At 38.9% G+C, this 13148-nt stretch overlaps 1 protein-coding gene across 1 annotated transcript in view; it reads left to right on the plus strand.

Moving 5' to 3' along the window:
- The window catches only part of LOC310961613 (zeta-sarcoglycan-like), a gene marked incomplete at both ends in the record, with an annotated part of 392549 nt that overhangs the window by 313955 nt on the left and 65446 nt on the right, over positions 1-13148 (plus strand). The window contains one exon of the mRNA XM_083933745.1: positions 519-606. Coding sequence (XP_083789871.1) covers positions 519-606 — 88 coding nt within the window. The remainder of the gene's footprint in view (positions 1-518; positions 607-13148) is intronic.

A 13148-nucleotide genomic window follows, 5' to 3' on the forward strand; every position in this document is an offset into this window, starting at 1 on the left:
TTGTTTGGGCTGCCTCTCAATATGAACCGAGCCTTCTGCTAAGGCTTGTAGCAACACACTTCCACTGAATGTAAAACGATGTGGGCAGCGTGTGGCTCAGTCAAACTCTAAAGATGGGAGCAGAGGCCATGGTCATAGTTGTATTCAGCTCATTTATGTGGGACTTATTGCCTTTAGTATCAACAGACACAGAGGCACACAACTGGAAACAAGCAAACACTCACAGGCAGAACGCTGCCTTGAATAGATCATGCTAATTTGATACAGAGTATATCAGGTTTGCAGAAGAGAGGAAGTCAACTATGAACTGTGAATGTTGATATAGGTTAAAGCACTTTTGACTGGTGTACAGAGGAGTGATACTAAGGGCTACAGGGGATAATAAAGAAAGTAAAGAGCACATGTGGGTATAGAAACTGAAGTTATATCAGTATACATGGATTGATTTTTTGGAGTGTAAGAAATATACAACTTGCTCTTGTCTTTATCATGTTTTCTCCCTCTTTCACTCTCTGTAGGACAGTCCATTGATCCTCCAGTCAGACAGAAATGTGACTGTCAATGCCAGGAATGATCAGGGACAACTGACCGGTCAGCTAACCGTGGGTAAGGCACACACACACACACACACACACACACACACACACACACACACAGACAAACACTAGAATGGCAGTAAACATTTTCTTTTCAAAACCTCCAAACCAGATCATTTCTTCAAAACAGTCAGTTATATTGCTTTGTTTGTGCTTGAATTCCTAAATGCATTTTACCCCCCTTCTGTTTCCCTACAAAATGCTATCTTTTTCCATTAGTGTATCTCACTGAGGCTGACAGCCCTGCTGTTTTCTTGACTAAATCATTTTGCCAAGCTCTCATTGAATCAATGAGGGCCTAGTGGCTTACAGAAAACATCACTCAGAGTACATATGACATATGCCTCATTTCCACTGCATGGTTCGACTTAACTCACTTGTGGTGCCAGGTGTTTTTTTCCATTTTCCACTGCGGATATGCCCTTTTCAGTGCAGGTGGGGTTCATAGCTGATCGCCATAGCGACGCTGCATGAAACTATTATCACAACATCTTCACTTGCTGGATCCTTGTTTATTGTAAGGTGAAGCGTATGATGTAGTTTTTCAGACTGTCACTTCTTAAAAATCTAGGTCGTATGAATAAAAATAATTGCGGCCACTATTTACGGTAGCTTGATGTCCGCAAAATTCTCTCTGCAGCCTTTTACCTCCACTTTTTTTAGTATTGGCTGAGCTTGCTTGGAAGTACGAGGTACTAGCCGCAACTTTTGCTTATGAAAAAACAAAAAAGAACAAGTTGGGTTGAGTAGAGTGTGCCGTACCATACTATGCAGTTGAAATTAAGCAATAAACTGTAAAAGATGACATATTTCCATAGGAATCAAAAATTGGTAACAGTTTAAGACTAGGAATGAAAAAAATCTTCATTAATCCATTATTATAAAATTTGCACGTGGAAATCCTTAGTGAAGAGTAAGTGAAGAAAATGCAATGTTTTATATGTCTATGGTCTACCAGTGGAGAGGGATCTGGGTCAGTGTGATATGCTAATATCATAGACTGTATAAAAATGGACGTAGCCTCTATGTCAGGGTTCATTCTCTCAACTTGATCCAATTGTACTCGCCTTTGGGGCATCGGGCTTGGTTATAATCTAAACAAATCAATAAATAAATATTCAGTTGCCTTCAGAGAGTGCCAATGCAGTACGACATAGTCTTGATAGTATATGTAGAGTTGATTATGAGACTCAAACAAGGACAAAAGCTTCTACTGCATAGCTCTGATGAATCAAAGGTATACATACAACAAAACAGTGATGTCTTTCTCCATCTCTGGACTGTAGAGATTGGTATATATTCCTGTCTATATCCCTACCATCATAGAAAATAGAATCAACAGCTCAATGTGATATCAGCTGTGGACTTGCAAACACTTGTGAGGAATGTAAGAGGAGAATGATATTGATATACTGTATGACATAGAAAAACAGTCAAATGGTATTCAACCTCATTGGCTTTGGAAGTGTCCGTTCTTTTGAAACATTGCATTTGACCATTGATAATATTCGTTAGCTTCTCATTAGCTTTTTCATACTGCACACGCTTTCACTTTGTGATGTTACATTTAAGTTCATATTTTCAAGGAAACCAGACCCTCTAATGTTAACCGTAAATGTTAAATCCACTTTATAAAGGCCAGTCCTTCATGAGTGGAATTCCTGCTTTTCTAATCTTGCACACATGTTTTGTATTACTCCTGTCGTTACCATACCTTGTGGAATTTTTAACCCCTAAAAGTAAATCAAGTGGTTAGTTACCCTTCTCTTTTGGTTTGCATTAAGGATCTGGCTGCTTGTACATACCGTCAGAAACATTTTCAGATGTGATTTGACAAGCGATAAAATGTTACCAGTGTGTGGAGTGTGTGGTTGCATTTGGAAATTAAACATGACATGCATCAAATTACCTTTCAGTATATTTCAGCCTTTCACTTCTTCCTTACGGAAACATTTGCATATTTAGAATGAATTATCCGCTTACCACCTGACTGCTTGAATACTCAAGGAAGCAGACATGTATGTTACAAAACTCAAAAGGCTTTCAATCAACAATAAAAAAAACTGTATAGCAAAGCCATCATCATCATCATGGGTGGATCTGCCTATACGCAAGTTAATTGTTCTTTTGCCATTATAAGTCTTTATTAAACAGGGGTCATGCACAAAAACATCTCAACATGAGAAGAGACGATTCATGCCAGATTAGGCATTAGCTAATTTCCATCTCCAGACGCGAAAAAAAAATTACACCATGACATAGTCTCTATCACACAAACAATTATATGGACAAATATATCAGCATACATCAACTTATAAATATCAGAATGTTCATCCATTCAGGATTACAGTCAAAGGGTGAACATGCGTACAGTTGTCCCGGGCCGTGGACGGGGGAAGCAAAAATGTTTGGTGCCCTGTTACTATAGGTCAACAATTAACTGTTGATCAGATTCACCACTTGAAGGAAATATACAGTGCAAACATCTGTCCAAGGTGGTGTGTAACAAGTAACAGACTGGCGCCGGTGCGGAGGATGTTATAGCGTGTGTGTGTGTGTGTGTGTGTGTTAGTGTGTGTGTGTTTGTGTGTGTGTGTGTGTGTGTCCGTCTGTCTGTCTGTCTGTCTGTGTGTGTGTATTTCGGTGAAAAGAGAGAAGGTGGATCAATTATTTTATATTACATTCTCCCTCCAACATTATCAATATCAACACAGTCTCACACCCAACGTATCCCTGTAAGGACGGAATTACTATGACGAAAAAAATCTTGTCCCGGACACAGGGAAGACACGTGGCGAGCCTGCATCTAGTACAACTATCAAATTACAATTAAAAACATCTGTTTTAAAATTCATGTCGACATGACTGGTTGCTCAATATCCATTTTAACAATTTTTCAAATGAAAGTATCGCCCGCTCGGCCTAACTTTATGTATTTGATGGTGCTGTAGGAGTGTAAGGTTGTTTGGATGAAAAGATCACTGCCAAGTCGCATTGAAACACTGACAGTTGAGATGAATGGTATTTTCAGATGGAAGGCTCCAACACTGTCTCTCTCGTTTGATTCAAACATATAGATATTCATCTCCAGTCGGTTGGCCAGGTACTTCTAGTGTCTTTATACGCACACACAGTCTTTTTCCTTCCTGACACTTTGAAGGTTTGAAATCCCTGACAGCTCACCTCCTGCTGTTAAAACTCCCTAAAGCTGCTTTCCTCACCAAGAAAAGCACTTTAATGCTTACGTGTGTCTGGGTGAGCGTGAGCGTGAGCGTGTGCCTGTGCGCTCATCTTGCAGTCAGCAGAATCAGTCTGTTTTAAATCTAGACAGCCAGACAGCAGCCAGACTTAGTCAGTCTGCTGCAGGATGACATGAAGAGTACTGTGTGACCTAACTTGTGCAGTAAGACACGGATTCATGCTCTAGTGACTTCACATGTGTCGCACTGGCACATAAATACTGAATTCTCCTACTGATGTACCCTTTTTGTCACACTTACCCATGCATAAACACAAATTCAAACAAACCCTTATTTTTCAGTCGCGCACTTGCATTCTCACACACCCACACAGCAGCCATGCTGGACTAAGCATCCCAGACACAGGGAACCTGCCGAGGAAGTAGAAATTCCATCAATAACCACTTTGTGACATACAAATTCGTGCGTGCACGCACACTAAAAAAACCTCAGTGGATGGCTGATGGGATGGAATGGGACAGAATGAATCCTCCTAAGGAACGTCTTCTATTGGGCTCTGGAAATCCCTTGGATTTCTCCTGTTGCCTTTGTGCTGACTCAGCAGCACATTTAACACACATCCAAACAAAAACACACTTTCCTCCCCGCACTTTCTTTATTACCCTCATGGGGATACTCAGAAATCCTGAAAGTAAGACAGTTATTTTCCTCAACAGACTCTTGCCACCTCAGAAGCAGAAAAGTTCCACCTCAGTAAGCCCTCATTAGTATTCACCACTGAAACTCGGCAGAGGAACATCTCGTAGCTTGTACAAGAGGTACTGGATCATCACAGTCAGTGGTATGGGAAGGTGAAATGCCCACAAACGGACTAGTGCATTTACATAGAATACCAAATTACAGGTGTTATGACGCCTTATTACATATTAGGTTGTAAAATAGCTACTAGTTTGAGGGGCCCAAGTTTTTCTTGACGTCAATATGGTTTATTGGTCAGTATAAATTATTAGACACATGTCACCAAAATATCAGCTTGGAGGAAACATTGACATGAAAATAGTGGAAGTACCATACACTCAATTACTCTTTTTTGTTAGGTGCTTAACATTTGTTTTTTCAAAATGCAACTGATGGATTTACTTTCATACATAGCCTGAAATCCAGCAGGATAATGCTCTTTATTGCAATCATTAAACATTACTTCTTTAGGGACCTTTCCATATTCAACTGAATGTCTAAAGACTGATAGAGACACACGCACACACACACACACACACACACACACACACACACGCACACACACACGCACACGCACACACACTTACACACACACACACACACACGCACACGCACACGCACACGCACACGCACACATACACACACTCCTCTATATTTACCTTGTTTCCCCCTGAGAGCCCATCTTTCGACCGAGAGGGTCTGAGTACATGTGTTGGCCTTGGGTCTCCCATCTCAGTTTTATTGCTCTCTCTCTCTTTTTCATCCCCCTATCCCTTCTTTTCCTCTCCACCCTGTCCGTTGCTGTCAGCTCGTTAATGTGAGTGAGAACCTGTCATCTTTGTCTTCTGAATGGCCGACAATAAAGATGATGAGTGAACTTGGAGTTTTGACGCCATGCCCTTTCACCCACCTAGGTGATGATGTCTCAGCATTAGAGGCAGTGCAGTGGTGTTGAAACTGAATCTGCTGAAGGAAAATGCAGCATGCCGTGCTCATGACAGGAACAGAGATGGTACTCATTTAGTTCTGATAGGCAGAATAGAAAATTAAAATGCTGATTTAAAGTACCACAAAACGTATGATCACAAGCCAAAATGCTACTTAAAGCTTTCCAATTCTTTTACCACTCCTTTAAAAAAATTGATAAAGCATTTGCAGTACAGAATATAGTAGAATGTGTGACTAAAAAATAATCTCAGAAATCACTAGAGAACGAAACCATAGTAGCATTAATCAATTTTAAAACGGCTAGCTCAAATCAATCTATCTAATTGCCATGATAATAATATTTGTTAAAATGTGTAATCCCTTTTCCCAAGTTAGTATCACTCCACTCTCTTCAAAACCACCAGACTTCTATGACAAAAACAGTAATTTTACCTTGCACAACAGAGGAGTTGCTGGAGTCCTCTTTCCTCCACCGGTCAGTTCCTTTGTGTCATTATGTAACTTTGGTAAATGCTAGTCGCTAGTGTAGGACAGTCCAGGAGGGCTTCTTTTATTGTGAATATTATTATTTATTAATAAAAATATATTTAATTTGGAATGTCTCTATAATTTCCATATTGCCATACACGTCGAGGTGTCTTAAGGGGCATTGTTGGTATATGTGTCATACCGCACTTTCTTAATGTTTCATCTCAGAAACACTGTTTATGAGTAATCCACTTAAATATCTGTTAATAAATGTATTATTATTAATAAATGTCTGCTCTCACTTATAGTAAAGAAAGAAAAATACAGAAATAACCGTTGAACATGTGCTGTTGAGTTAATAGACATTAGCAGATTGTTAGAATGTTAAACAGGAGTGAGGCTGTGCACTCAGAATACCACAGAGCCTAATATTGACAAGTACTTAAACTGGCCAGCTCACTTACTGTTCACTGTGCGTTTCCTATTCTCAGTCATTTCACCTGGATGTGTGTCTCTTGGCAAAGCCGACAGTCGTTGCAGCCTGTGTGGGCATGTTGCGTTCTGGCTGTCTTATTGACTTTCCATTTTTCTAAGTACATGGTGCTGATAATGAATGCTCTTTCTCCCCAAGCAGGAGAGGGTTAATGGTAGAGCTCATTACCCTTGCTTTTTCCTTTTTTTTTTTTTTTTTTATGTAGTTGCAGAATCCAAATGCATTTTGGGAAGAGTAAGGACAAGTGCTTTTGAGTGTACAGTATGCCCCTGTGTGTTCAAAAAGTTTTGATTTTGAGAAGTGAGAGACAGAGGGTCATTCACTCAAACAGTACCGGTCATTAAAAACAATCCTTCCAACTTTAAAAGTGACTTTCAGCACTCAACCTTTCCATCTCTCCTTTTTTCATCTTTCATTCAACACACTCGCACACTTCTTCCTCCGTCTTTCTCTTGCCCTTTTCCTTATCTTTGTCTTTGCTCCCTTTCTCGCACTCTCTTCCTTTATTCTGTTGTGTAATTTTTACCTTTCACTACCCCTTTTTTAATCATGCATGGACCTCATCTCTTATTAAACCAATGAATTCCATGCTGACCTTGTTACCTTCTCCTAAACTTAGGCTTACATTTATCTCCTTATTATCTTTACCTTCTTACACTAATTAGGTTCCCTTTTATCTAGGTGGAATCAGTCACCTAATTTCTCTGGTATTCGGCTGATGTAGCTCAAAAAGTGGATTATCAAAGCAATAGAATTAGGTGACTGAAAGGCAAAGACCATAAAGAGTAACAGATGGTTAATGATTTACGGTAAAACACGAGAATTTCCCAAGAGAAAGTCTGTTCTGTGTTGCAGTAAAGACTCTTTATGGATGGATTTATAGCTACGGAAATTCATATTTTGTTTTCACTCATTCTCAGAAACATGGCATTGCTCTAGCACTTAAACAGTTGAATGTCGTCTAAAATTGGTTTCTGATTAGCGTGCGGAGTGAGCGGTTGCAAAGCCTTGCATAAAATTCAATTGTTCCATTAGACACAATCTAATTATGAATCTACATTTTTACAAATCCCCCTCTGAGAAACAAATGATGTACATAACAATCATATTTTTGCAGTGATCACATTTTCAGCAAGAGTGAGATCTTTCTGGCTTGATTTGGCTGGCTGAGAAACACAGAGAGACTAAGTACTCTAATTTTATCACCCTCCCTCATCCAATCAGCAATGTTCAGACAGCACGTCTTTCCCGTTTTATACTGCCTCTCTATGATCAAATCAATGCTTTTAATGAGGCAATTAAAAATACATAGAGCTGAGCATTAACAAACTGGGATACACTTAAGGGGCCATCAATGACTCAATAAAGGCATGGATTTACTGGCATTGTTGTCAATTATCCTTATGATTGCACTTTAATTGCACAAAGGCTAATTGTCTGCATACTGTTTCGTCTGCAATATGGAAAATATCGTTTTCATCACTTGTTCATGTGTGTGTCTATGTGTGCCGCAAGGAATGGACTAAATGGACCACATGAAGCCATCCTTCTGCACCAGTGAACTATAGGTTTCGCACTGCTTGCTGGTCGTTGGAGACAATAATAATTTGACAGATATACAGTATGTTAACCATGTGAGAACTGTCCTTGCCTCTGGTATTGCAGGCATTTAAAATAAAAATGTTTGGCTTAGGTTGTGATAGTTTTTATTGTAAGAAGATCGACCATTTCTATTTATTTGTCCTTTTAGTAAATCACCTAAGTAATCCCTTTTTTTCACCTGCATTCGTGCACTCATGATATCTCACATACTCTCCATTCCTTTAACAAGCTAGTCTTAGTTCACACACAATCAGTCATATACATATATATATATATATATATATATATATATATATAATGTATGATTTCCCTTTACACTTTGTCCAAGAGGTGTTGATTCATTGCATGTGACAGTTTGTGGTGTTGTTTTATTAGATTGCATTTTTTGTTAGGTATACCTTTTATTTTGTCCACCGTCTGTATGTGCATTGCATTATGGGCACTGGAAAGTGTTTTATCTGTGGATAAAGGACTGAATGTGCATTGTAAAAGCTACAAGATTATGTTACTGTTTATGCATCGTAAGGAGTTATACAGCTATAAACAATAACCATCTGGGGCTTTTTTTGTTTAATAAAAGGACATTAAAACATCTGAAAAATGGTGGTTGGTGACCTCCAGGGAATAAGCAAGATTTTGTGTCTTTATGAGCGTGGAATGTTTATTGTAAGCATAGCAGGCAACATCTTTTTATCATTTGCAATAAAGCAACAACATACTGTCTGTCTCTCTTACCATCCGACCTCACATCTGCACAAACTTAAATTGTCAGGAAGTAAGAAAGGGTTTCTCTTCCGTCCATGTAATTTTTAGATTTTTGCAACCGTACAACCAACTTGCCCTAGAGATCATTGAACAGATTATAATTTTTCTCCTGTATTTCCCTGATGTGATGAAGTCAAGTCAAGCTTGATTACCAAACAAAAGTTAACAACCAACAACCACCATCAATGAAAAAAATGTGTTCCATGGGGCACAATAATAGCATTTCATTTTTCCGCAGTGTCTGTGTTAAACCTTGAATAATGCAGTGTGCACCATGGTTGAAAAATATGCCACAAGGTCAGAGCAATGACGCAGTATACCTTGAGGCATGTTTAGAAAGCAAACAATAATAACTATGTGCATTTTAGATAAAAGGATAGAATGCTCCCCTCTAAACTTCATCTCCTTAGGCACTATTTCCATGTTAAGTTGACACTTTATGGGCTAATATGCCTGCAAAACAAAACATTGCATGTGAGAAAAATGTAAAAACAGGTAGTGCAAGTTGACACTAGGCTTTATTGCAAATGTAAAAGGTCAATTTATTAACTGTCTGTTGAGGCTCACTTACTCATATTTAAATGCAAGATTATTATCTCTTACATCTTGCGTTTGCTATGACTTCAGGATATTAATGTAATTATGTTCACAGAGGCATGTAAGTCACTACAAAGCTTTAAAGATTGGATATACCTGAGGCCACAAGTTCTTCAACTTTTCCAACAAGGAAAACAACTCCAGATTCTCTACTGTGAAAATGAATGGGGGGACCTTTTTTATGTCTCTTTCCTAAGTCATAGTATAGGACCATTCTTTCTGAGATTGTAGTTTGTCTAAAGGTTTAAGTGGGACAAAGGCTGACTGGAAAGTGAGTGAGAAACATTCTTTATGCTTGTGCCGAATTTCTTCTCTGACCCCACGGAGAGCTGTGCTGCCCAATGAGTAATGATGTCCAAATGAAGCCTCATGAACCACTAGTTGTATTTGTTGAGCCCACTAGATAGAGCTCTTGGTTTAAAGAATAGGGCTCAATGAATGGTAATTCAGTATGATTTCAACCCTTTGTTGAACAGAGATCTCCATCTAGTGGAATCTAATAATGCAAATGTTCCATGAAGCTTCATTTGGACATCACTACCAATGAGTGACATGCCATGATGTAAATAATTTTGTCTGAATGTAGTTGCCAGCCCAGCAACTGTTCCCATCCATTTGTCCATTTATATTTTACTTTTACTTTTTGTTGCAAATAGTAAAATAAGTGGCAGAGCTCCCTTTTCTATTGGTTTAGGCCATTTTTTCATCATTTATTTACTTTTTTTGTGATTAATTACTGTCACTTAAGTGCAAGACACACCTGTGCAGGCAGTTTTTAAACCTCAAGTGAATGTTTCATGATATACTGTAGGTTTACCAGTTTAGTGAGGCTTACTTTGGAAAGTAAAGCTTATTGGGCTTTGAAGCCAATTTGATTTAGTAGCCAAATGATGGAATTGCAGGTGATGCCCTCTGTCCAAAAAATACATTTTCCCAGTGACGAAAGAGACGTCTGTAAATATGTGGATAATTGTTTTTCAAGCATTACAAACCCTGCGAAATGAGTCGTTTCACTATCAGAATTTGATCCATTCATTATGAAAAATAATTTGAAAGTCTAGAAGAGCTGCACAATTAAATAATTGAATCCCCATTCAAGTTAGCTGGAGCACTAAACTGGAACTAGCCGACTGGGTGGGCAGAAGACTGTGTGCCTGCTCTATGGGCCGCAATGTGGAGGCAGGGTCAATCATCCAGGTATTTTTAGACGTGGCAGTTGAACTTTCTGAGCAGCTTTCATATGAATGACATGGGCTCTGCCTCAAACGCTGTATCCAGTGTTCTTAATACATCCATGGTTACGCCGTTCCACCAAAAACTAAAACAAAAACGATCTACACCTTGAGATTCAGCAATTAAAAGACAGTTGTAATGTCCCTGGAGAATCTAACTTGGCGATGTGATGTAGTCAGCGGGTAGACCATGTGACCTGGTAACTCCTTACTGTAGTTAGTAATCTGCAATTTCATGTCAGTTTGTTGACGAGAGAGTGGGCATTGGAGAAAGATGCTGGGTAAAGTAGGTGTATGACAAGGATCTCTTAAATGCAGAATTTACATTTTTTAGGACATTGCAAGGTGTCTAACTGTACACAGTCTCGAAAACTGTCCTCTAAATCATGAAATTCTTGCACAAGGTGAAATGCTGCCCCCAATTTTTTGGGGAGTATGACTTGAGTAACTACTGTACATTGCCCCTTTCAAGGAAAATTGTAATAAAATAGTTCATGCATAGGGAGCAGGGAAATAAACTGAAATTAAATCTAGTAAACCAAATAAGCTTTCCGTGTTTTCATTTAGAGTAGGTCCTAAGTTACTGTAGCATTGTCACTGAAGCTGTCAGTGTTTTTTTTTTTTTTTTTGTTCTTTTCAGATTCCATACGAATATATGAAGCTACGCGGTCTTTTCATCTGCACCTCCCACCATTTCATCTTCCCTCCATCCCACAGCCCTGACTCCAGAGATCAGGTTGATTAATGTAGTTGACAAACAGCACTCATTTATCTCTCCCTCTGTCTCTTCCTTTCCTCCCTTACTATATTAATGACTGTAATCAACTCTAAATAAATAATTTGTGTCCCTCAGTGCGTGATCTCACCCTCCCACCTGTGGCAAATTCAAAAGTTGATTTCAAAAGTGCATTGGAATGCAGTTTCTTCCTTTCTGCTCAGTCTTCCCCCCTCCTCCCATTCACATACTTTTCCTCATGTATCTGTGTCCCTTTCTTATGAGAGACACCTTGAGGAGATTAAAGGTGTCCTGTGGCGCAGCAGAGGTTATGTCTCTGCCTTTGATGGCTAGAAACACAATGTTGTGGTGACCCCCTTGTTTCCTGCTGTTGCATCATGGCCATGTTGCTGTTTGCCTTCAAAGAGCCCAAATAATACAGTTGTTTGTTTTGTTTTTTTTGCTTCTATTATTCATTTGCTCCTGGAAACGTGTAGTACTTTCAAAGTTACAGTGGCCCACTTTCAAGTGAGTTTTGGTGCATTTAGCTCTTTACTGTGGGTTTGTGGTGTGTCTTAAGAAGAAGAAGGAGTGTTAAATGGTAAATTAACTTGTACTTATATAGCACATTTCTAGTCTTCTGGCACTTTTACACACACACACACACACACACACACACACACACACACACACACACACACACACACACACACACACACACACACAAACACACACACACACACACACACACACACACACATGCATACACTGATGGCAGAGACTGACATGCAAGGTGCCACCTGTTCATCTGCATCTAATATAACCATCACATTCAGTTCCGGAGTTTGAGATTTTGGGATTGTGTCTGATTTGTGTCTGAATGCAACGAGGGATCAAATAGGCAATATTCAGATTGGTGGACGACCAGCTCTACCTTCTGAGCCACAGCATGGCTTGAGTGGCTGATGTTTGGACAAGAACTGCGGCCCATTCTCTAAATTTTCTTGTGCCTGCAAAGTCTTTTCACCAAAGATATAAACACACATGGCCTACAACCATTATTTTTTTAGTGATGATGAAACAACTATATATAATGCAATTCAATACACAACTACTATCTACTACAATCATGTTACAGTAGGTGTTACCAGGACTATTGTTTTGATTCACAAACTGAAAATAATAGCTTACATACCTGAAATAGTGCAGGGTTGTTACTTAGTGTCTACAGAATATGGTATTCTGTACGTTTTTTTGGGTACTGATAGGTAGATACAGTTTTTTTGTGTTTAGTTGTTTTAAGTTTAAACTGCTTTTTTTGTCTGGAAAGGTTTAGGTGGCATGTAGCCAACTGGATAATGAGCATACAGTAACACAACCACAATAACTCCCCCCCCCCCCCTCCTCTTTTTTTTAAGTTAACGGCAAATTAAAAAACGGCAAATTAATAACCATATCTCTATTTCAAGTGCAATTCTCCCACCACAAGATCAAAGTTTAAATGCCTTTGTTGGTAACAATTATTATAAGTGTCTGACTACATTGCCAATTTTCCTGACATGCAGGTTAATATATGAATTTAGCAAAAGGAAATGGTTTCAACAGAGTGAACATCATATAATCTTTCTTCTTCACATTGATAGAGCGACTCTGTTCATTGGTTGTAAAGGCTGTTTTGATTCCAGCTTGATCTCTTAGCCTCACAAGGGCTCACTTGCTAATTTGGAACTAAATGCACGCAATAATTTACTCAGTGGGAATGACAAATAATTTTTTTCCAAATAGAGGATGTAG

The sequence above is a fragment of the Echiichthys vipera genome (assembly GCF_963691815.1).
Source record: "Echiichthys vipera genome assembly, chromosome: 2".
Taxonomy (NCBI): Eukaryota; Metazoa; Chordata; class Actinopteri; order Perciformes; family Trachinidae; genus Echiichthys; species Echiichthys vipera.